Below are 9012 nucleotides of genomic sequence, written 5' to 3'. Positions count from 1 at the left end.
CTCAAAACACAGTGCATATTTGAGCTGGGTGAAGTTCCGATCCGAAAATTTGAAACTTGCCCTACCCTAGGAGTGTTTTTGACCTCAATGCTCGCCGGTAGGAAATCAGAGTTATTCGAGCTAATTATTAGCCGGTGCGATTTTTCCTGAGGGAGGGGGATGTCTGTCCACAGGCTAGTGATTTCATTTGTACGACCAGACAGGGCTGAGAGAGCTTGGGTCCTACTTTCAATATGGCGGCTGTTCGCTTCCTGCCTGGGCTGCTGCCAGCATCGCGTGCTTTCTGTCGTAAAGCTCTCAAAATACGGCCAAAATCACACACAAATACTTTTCAAATTACAAAACGCCATATGTGCGTAGTATCGTCTAAGAAAGAAGTGAACGGAGTGGAAATTTACCACGATGTTGCCGGCCGAGGTGATCATGTTGTTTTGTGCATGCCTGGAGCACTCGGTTCCACACAAAGTGACTTCGGCCCTCAGTTGAAGGGGCTCAGCGATGATTTTACAGTTGTAGCTTTTGATCCTCGAGGATACGGTAAATCAATACCGCCAAAACGTGACTTTCCTAGTGACTTTTTTGCAAGGGATGCAGACGATGCAGCAGGGCTTATGGAAACTCTTGGTAAGACGTGGACCACCCAAATGGCGAAGTTCCACTTTTATTCCGGACCCCCCATATGGAGGGTGGGAAAGGGACCGGAATAAAAATGTAATGTCCCCAGGGATATACACAAATATGAAGAATGATTGCTGCAGAGCCCCATACTTAATTATCAGTGACAGATCCAGGGGCCCCCTGGGCCCCCCTTATTTTTGGACCAAACTGAGGCCTGAACGACCGAAAAAACACCACACCCCCATTCCTATCTTAAGGTCTGGATGCCCCCCCTTCTTATCTGGAGGTCTGGATCTGCCACTGATTATGCTTATCTTTTTAACTCGGAGTCAAAATCTATCATTGGAAGATGTTATGGGAGAGAGAAGTCTCATGGGAGGTGTCCATGGGAGGTTTCTGTTGGTGGAGCTTCAACTGTAAGTCTGGGATCCTAGGGGGTGAGGGTAGCCAGGACATTTTGGAGGAATTGTCATTTTTGTAGTTTTGTGTTGTTTGTAACGTTTCATATAATGCTTGGGAAACATAATTTATTTGCTTCATATGAAGCTCTGATGTTGTCATTCACAGGTAATTTTTTAAGTTCCATAGCGAATAAGGACACATAATTTGCATTATAAAAAATGAACCAGACAGCTGTGACACAGCCCATTTAACCTATGGTGCTTTAATCACTTTGGGCTTTTTTGCAGACAACCTTTGAAATAATAATCCTGCTAAATGAAGAAATCTGCATTTCAATGCAAAATTATCAGTTTCTCCACCAATAATTTTTGAATTTTTGGTTTCTGACAGGTCATACTAAATACTCTCTTTTGGGCTGGAGTGACGGCGGAATAACCGCTATGGTACTTGCTGCTAAGTATTCTGATTGTATTGATCGTCTGGTGGTATGGGGAGCCAATGCTACTGTCACAGCACAAGACATTGAGCTGTATGAGAAAATCAGAGACACATCAAAATGGAGTCAAAAAATGAGAGAACCTTTAGAAGGTAATATATTTTATAAGTGACGTTTTTTTTTGGAGTACACAAACACCAACTGTAACTGATACCACAAGCTCACTTATTTGTGTCTATCATGGAGAGAGTCAATGATAGTCAAATATTCTGTCATGATGATAATATTGTCAAGATGACCAGGGCCCAGTTTCTCAAAAGATGGTTAACTTTAACCCGGGATTAAGCCTAGTTTTAAGCAAGGTTTTCTTGTCTAAGGACATGCAACTTGAGCTAAAATAATACTGTTGAGCCTTTACCCCGAGATATAGTAATGATAACATAAAAATGTTACTCTAAGCAATACGTAGGAAGGTAAATTACAAAACTGGAACAAAATTTTAATCCTGGATTAGTGCTAATCGACCTTTCAGGAACCAGGTGCAGAGGGTTAAATTTGCATGTGTGTGGTTGACCCTTTAACCCTTTAAACCCCAAGATCAAAATTTGAATTCTTATTTGTTGCTCCTATTCATTTCCTACAGAAGTAGTGGGGAGAAGTTGAGAAAATATCAAGCAAATTCATCTTGTGTGATCACGTCCGTAATTCTCATCACCACTCTGTTTTGTAAAGCGTCGATATTACAAGGAGAAATTTGATGCTGATCAATCTTAGGGCTGAAAGGGTTAAACCCCAATAACCACATACAAACTCTCCTGACTGATCCCATTCATATCCTGAAAGAATTAATTGAGAAAATTTGTTTAATGATCAGTTGGTCATGTTATTAATTCTCATAACCTTTCCTTCTGGTTATGCATTGATTTTGTTAGGAGAAAATTGATGTTGGTCGCGGGTGTGACTAAAGGTCATGTGACTTAAACCCAGCCTTAAAATTACTTCCATCTCTTGCACCCACACCTGCCCCACCCAGGTAAACCAAGTATCAAAATAACTTTTTTGCTGACACTTTCCTTGACATCATGATAAAGTAATTCTTTGTAAATGTTTTTGGTCCCTTTTTTTGTTCTTCCCTTTCCTCCTGTAATAGATTCCATCTTGCAGGAGTACTAAAGCAATGTTCCGATTGCTCTGATTCCAGAGTCAGTTATAAGTAGATTCCCCTCCATGTCCTTCAGCCGCTCTACCTGGCCTGTAATCTATTTACTTGCATGTTTATTTTAGCATTATATGGCAAAGAAGGTCTTCAAGAGATGCACAGTGCATGGATTGATGGTATAAGCCAATACTATACTAACAGGGGAGGGGACATTTGTGTAAGCGAGGCTAAGAGTATTACTTGCCCCACTCTAGTGGTGCACGGTCAGAAAGATCCCTTGGTTCCAGATTTTCATCCTGAGTTTTTACACGCTAATATCAGAGGATCCAAGTTTCATCTAATGCCAGAAGGAAGGCATAATATCCACCTTCGCTATGCTGATGAATTCAACTCACTTGTCAGGAACTTTTTGACAGGAAAATTAAACTAATGAACACAGAGGTTTGACTTTTTTTTACCGGCATTTTTCTAGACAAACACTGCAAACAGTTACTTGTAAAGCCTGTTAAAACTCCTGCGTCAGTCAAAGCAAAACGAACAGTGTTTTCCTATAATGTAGTAACGTTCCTATAACTTTGCGTCGAGATTAACATGTGTTTGTCAAAACAGAGAGGCTTGTTTCAGTAGTATGGTATTAGCAACATGAAATTACCAAAATTGATCCAACGAGCTAACCTTCCTCTAGGGGGAGCCGCGATTACCGCGAACTGATCACAGTTTAGATCACGTGACATCGTAACATGTTTTTGTTCATAGCTTATCACTGGTGTCTGCAATTATTCCCATTCAAGTCTTTGAAAGCGTTTGCGTTGCTTTGGCTATTTTTTTGTAATTCCTATCACGTTATAAGGAATATACTGCTACCTGTGAACTAGTACCATGTGCAAAAGATTCCTCCGCAAGCATTAAGTTGAGCCGCGAGACTGAAATTGCTCGCACTCTCGCAATTTCGACGGTTTAAACAGAGAGTTTTTCCGTCTGCACGAAAACCATACAAGATAGAGCTTCTGTTCACACATGAGAACGGTCATTTTGTAACGGAGCGGAGCTGCGCCGATCTCTAAAGTTGAGCGTCACTTATCGAATAGATGTTCAAACCATACCGGATAGCTTTTTTTTCTCTACACGAAAAGCTGTCCTTTTATCTAATTTTCGTAAATTACATCAAGTCTTAAAACACTCGCATGCGCCTTGGGTGTTACACACTGCGCAGAATGATCACAGTTGTTTCTTAAATTCACACGTGACTCATGCTGCCAGGTAACGTGAATCAGACCACTGTTATAGGTGTTTGAAACACTGGGTGTATAGTCAAGTGGATCCACTCTCGTTCGAGGCTTTAAGCTGCAAATCCATCCACGAATTCTCGACACGATATCTTTAAAGGCGTCCGCATATCCCGCTCTGTATCACCGGCTTACTAATATACAGGTGATTGGATGCACAAATGGATCAACGGTTGACAAACCAAACGCGAACAAGTCGAAGTATATACTGCGCCAATTTGCGTGATAAATGAGCATCACTCGAGCCTGGCGAAAGAAGAGAGATGTTGTCAATCATGTGATGTTATAGTCTCCTTCGTAGCCGTTTTTTAGATGTCACGCAACACTCCGTGACATCCAAAAAACGGCTGCGAGGGAGACTAGTGATGTTAGTGAGCTTAATCAACTCAACGACGACGGCATCGACAACAACGGCAAAAAACAATAGGTTTAGATAAGCAAAACAACAACTCTGCATGTTTTTCTAATAATATTCTTTTTTTGAATGTTAGATACAGTCCTTTAGAATTCAATCCCAGAATAATTCACCAACATTTGAGTGGCGTGGAATAAGAGCAGTTATTTTAGAAACATTGTGAATTCATTTTCTAAGTGACGTTTTCACTATTGTCGTCGTTGCTTAGCCCCTTTGTAAAAAACAAGGGAAAGTGTACCACGTCTCTTTGGGGCCTACCCACGTTTACCCAGACTTAAATGCGCGCCACGCCGGCTTTTCGCGACAAGAGCGATGATATGTCAGGGACAAAGGCACATGGTTTTTGCTTTTATCTCTTACGCTCATTTCTGAAAAGGCCCCATTTTGCAGTCGTTCTCCTAGACTACACGAGTTAGGAGTGGAGACTTTATTGAGAGGGTAACATTTGACAGTTATAATTTGAACTTACAAAATTGTGGCCCTCTTTTAACACAAAATCGATGAAATATTAATGTCATTCTTATTGTTATGATAAAAAGATAGAAATGATATGACTTATTGTTACGACAAGTCTAAGTTTCAACTTGGTTTGAGAAGCCCTTTAAGGAAATGCCAGTCATTTTAGGGAGTTCCTTTGCTTGTTTGCCTGTGCATTAAAGGGGCTGTGTCACGGCAGTCCAGTTCATTTTGTTTAATTTTGCCAATTACTCGCCCTCAATCGCTATGGAACTTAATTAAGGAAAAAATTACAGGTAAATGACAAAATCAGAGATCCTAGACAAACAAATATGTCTCCTGAACATTATTTTTGAAGTTGCAAGCAGCAGGGATCAACTTTCAAAACTGCTGGGCTAAACAGTTTTCAAAAACCCTAATTTCAATCCGTTTCAGTCTTCTTCAGTTTTGCCCATCCGTGGCATCTGTTGTTTCTGTTATGTTATTTTAACCTTCCTTTAAAGTTTTAAGCGGTTATTTTATGTTTCCTTTAATTTAACGGGCATTTTGTAATTTCCTAATTTGGCTGAATTTCGTGACGCAGCTCCTTTAAATAACTCTGGATCCAAACAATTCTCGGTTTTCACTGTCACGCAATCAAAAATAAAATTGCAAACCATTCAATACAGAAAGTCCCGAATCTAGGAAATAAAAGAAGATAAATAAGCAAAAGACCTCGCCAAGAATCAGGTCTGTGCGACATTTCATATGCGAGATATTAGGAAAAACGTTTTACCCAAATTTACAAAGCTTTGTATGGCGACGCCATGTTTGTGTCCCTTTGCGGGGCACAAATGTGGCCGCCGGAAACCAACAGAAACATCTGTTTTTGAGTTTTCTTACTAATGCGTTAATTCATCGCTTGAAAAACTCATAAACTATTAAAGTGATATTTATTCTGAGACAAGGAATATTTAGACAGCAAAATCTCCCAAAATTGGTAATGTTTTTAACCCACATAAGAGCCGTTCCGGCCGCCAGCTAAATGCCGCGTCACGCAAAAGCCTAGAAATTCAAACGTCCTCTATCGTAAAACGAGGAACCCTTTCGAACCAAAACTCTGTTTAAATAAAGGTGTTTAGGTGCTGTAATACCTCATGAAACTCAGAAACTCAGAGGAATCGATAGTTTCTTAGTTTGAATTTTGGTGACGTCACGTGAAAACCGACAATAGTTTTAATTTCATATTCAGTATATCGATTAACACCTAATCTGGCTGGCACGCGTGCAAAACGTCTGCGCATGCGCAAGGTCTCTATTTTCAATAATTAAAATTTGCAAAATCTTCCCCATTTAAATTGAAAAACATTTAGGAATGTTTGATATGTTTAATGGTTTGCAGCCGGTTCTAGTATTAAGCACAACAAAAAATTACTTAAACTCACTTAACTAACTAACTGGTAAAGTCGTCCAGTACAAGGTTTTTCCGTCCTTGTTTTTCCACTTAGCATGCATTGGTCGTTTTCGTTGTTCGCATTGACCGAGCTCAGCGACATGATGACCAAAGCAGCAACAATGGCTACGGCGAAGTGCTGCCAGAGCGAGCGTGGACTTTCAAACATGATTTTCGCCTTTGGTGCAAGGAGGAAAGTATGTGGTGCAAAAGAGAGAAACTAAAGCAATTAATAAACTTTGTGTTCGTGAAATTCTAAGCTTATCTTTTGTGTGTGGAGCTTACTTTTTTGAATTTCGCGGCCGGAATCTAGTTTGTTTTGGTATCGCGTATAATTTTGAACGCATGCGCACTGCGTTTTTCACGCGTGTCAATCTGACTTGACTGAGGCTATGTTAGTGTCAGACTATACCGGATAGTTTTTCATGCCGACACGCCAATCTATCCGGTATAGTATAAACAGCAACGGCACTGAATTGGAAAAAGTCGTTCACGCACTTCGAACTTTGTGCCAAAGCGGTTGTCCGAGAGGGCTTGGTGACCTAAATCCCAGTTCTCACTCCTGGCATAGTGTGATCATAGCCTCCACCCAGATTTTCCCGGCCTGCTTTCAATCTTCGTTTAAAGATTAACTCATACAAAGTGTTTTTTCTTACCAAAGTTGGAACCCAAGCCAAGCTATAGGATAGAGCCATAATTCCGGTTAGGTTAGAGAGTATTATGGCCTCGCGATCACCTGCAATCTGTGTAAGAACCCCAGTTCCAACGGACAAATTCATTTTCTTCAAAGCTTTAAGCACTGCAACGTTCATTACAAGCATAAGTAGAATGGACAGCGAGAAGTTGCAAATGAAGGCGTGTACAACGATTACTTCGCCATTGCTCTTGGAGTTAAGCGAGTACAAGCACACTGCTATGGGATGTTTTGTCAGTTCGACGCTCTTTAACAAGAGAGGCAGTATAGCTAGTGCTGCAGAATGTACAAAAATATACCCAACCGCTATCTTAATTTTTCGAAGGTTTATAAGTTGTTGGTAGTAAAACGGCACGCACATGGCTATAAATCGTTCGGCAGACATGACGAGTGTTACCATGACCATCATGGTACCGAAGAACAGCAAACAAAAAGTGGCCAATGAACAGCCGAGACTTTCCGCCGGCCACTCACCAGCCAAGGTAGGTACTTCATATATGATAATTATTATGTACCTTAATATACTTATTATATCTTATTATATATTATTATTATATACAACACCATATACCCCTATACAACACCATAAACCCCCATACATAACCATACACCACCCATACATAACCATACACCACCTATACATCACCATACACCACCTATACATCACCATATACCCCGATATACCCCTATACAACACCATATACCCCCATATACCCCTATACAACACCATACACCCCCATACATAACCATACACCACCTATACATCACCATACACCCTATACATCACCATATACCCCGATATACCCCTATACAACACCATATACCCCCATATACCCCTATACAACACCATCTACCCCCATACATAACAATACACCACCTATACATCACCATACACCCTATACATCACCATATACCCCTATATACCCCTATACAACACCATATACCCCCATATACCCCTATACAACACCATCTACCCCCATACATAACAATACACCACCTATACATCACCATACACCCTATACATCACCATATACACCGATATACCCCTATACAACACCATATACCCCCATATACCCCTATACAACACCATACACCACCTATACATAACCATACACCACCTATACATCACCATATACACCGATATACCCCTATACAACACCATATACCCCTATATACCCCTATACAATACCATATGCCCCCATATACCCCTATACAACACCATACACCCCCATACATAACCATACACCACCTATACATCACCATACACCCTATACATCACCATATACCCCTATATACCCCTATACAACACCGTATACCCCCATTTACCCCTATACAACACCATACACCCCCATACATAACCATACACCACCTATACATCACCATACACCCTATACATTACCATATACCCCTATATACCCCTATACAACACCGTATACCCCCATATACCCCTATACAACACCATACACCCCCATACATAACCATACACCACCTATACATCACCATACACCACCTATACATCACCATATACCCCGATATACCCCTATACAACACCATATACCCCCATATACCCCTATACAACACCATACACCCCCATACATAACCATACACCACCTATACATCACCATACACCCTATACATCACCATATACCCCGATATACCCCTATACAACACCATATACCCCCATATACCCCTATACAACACCATCTACCCCCATACATAACAATACACCACCTATACATCACCATACACCCTATACATCACCATATACCCCTATATACCCCTATACAACACCGTATACCCCCATTTACCCCTATACAACACCATACACCCCCATACATAACCATACACCACCTATACATCACCATACACCCTATACATCACCATATACCCCTATATACCCCTATACAACACCGTATACCCCCATATACCCCTATACAACACCATACACCCCCATACATAACCATACACCACCTATACATCACCATACACCCTATACATCACCATATACCCCCATATACCCCTATACATCACCATATACTTCATCTGAATGCATCTGAATGCCAAAGGTTCGTCATTGCTGGCCGTGCAATTTATTAAGTTTTTAAGATCTGGTT

At 40.8% G+C, this 9012-nt stretch overlaps 2 protein-coding genes across 2 annotated transcripts; one reads left to right on the top strand and one right to left on the bottom strand.

Annotated features, from left to right (window-relative positions):
* Positions 1–248: 248 nt before the first annotated feature.
* On the top strand, positions 249–3223 carry LOC140951947 (valacyclovir hydrolase-like). The gene is made up of 3 exons (XM_073401330.1): positions 249–624; positions 1411–1608; positions 2741–3223. The coding sequence occupies exons 1-3, from the start codon at positions 351–353 to the stop codon at positions 3043–3045; spliced, it is 777 nt and encodes a 258-aa protein (XP_073257431.1). The 5' UTR covers positions 249–350; the 3' UTR covers positions 3046–3223.
* A 3523-nt stretch (positions 3224–6746) lies between these two features.
* On the bottom strand, positions 6747–8100 carry LOC140953288 (thromboxane A2 receptor-like). The gene is made up of 2 exons (XM_073402785.1): positions 8088–8100; positions 6747–7387 (listed from the first exon to the last, which is right to left on the bottom strand). The coding sequence occupies exons 1-2, from the start codon at positions 8098–8100 to the stop codon at positions 6747–6749; spliced, it is 654 nt and encodes a 217-aa protein (XP_073258886.1).
* Between the last annotated feature and the right edge of the window lie 912 nt (positions 8101–9012).

Source organism: Porites lutea, chromosome 11, assembly GCF_958299795.1.
Source record: "Porites lutea chromosome 11, jaPorLute2.1, whole genome shotgun sequence".
In the NCBI taxonomy this organism is placed as follows: domain Eukaryota; kingdom Metazoa; phylum Cnidaria; class Anthozoa; order Scleractinia; family Poritidae; genus Porites; species Porites lutea.
This window is presented reverse-complemented; position numbering and strand designations above follow the sequence as displayed.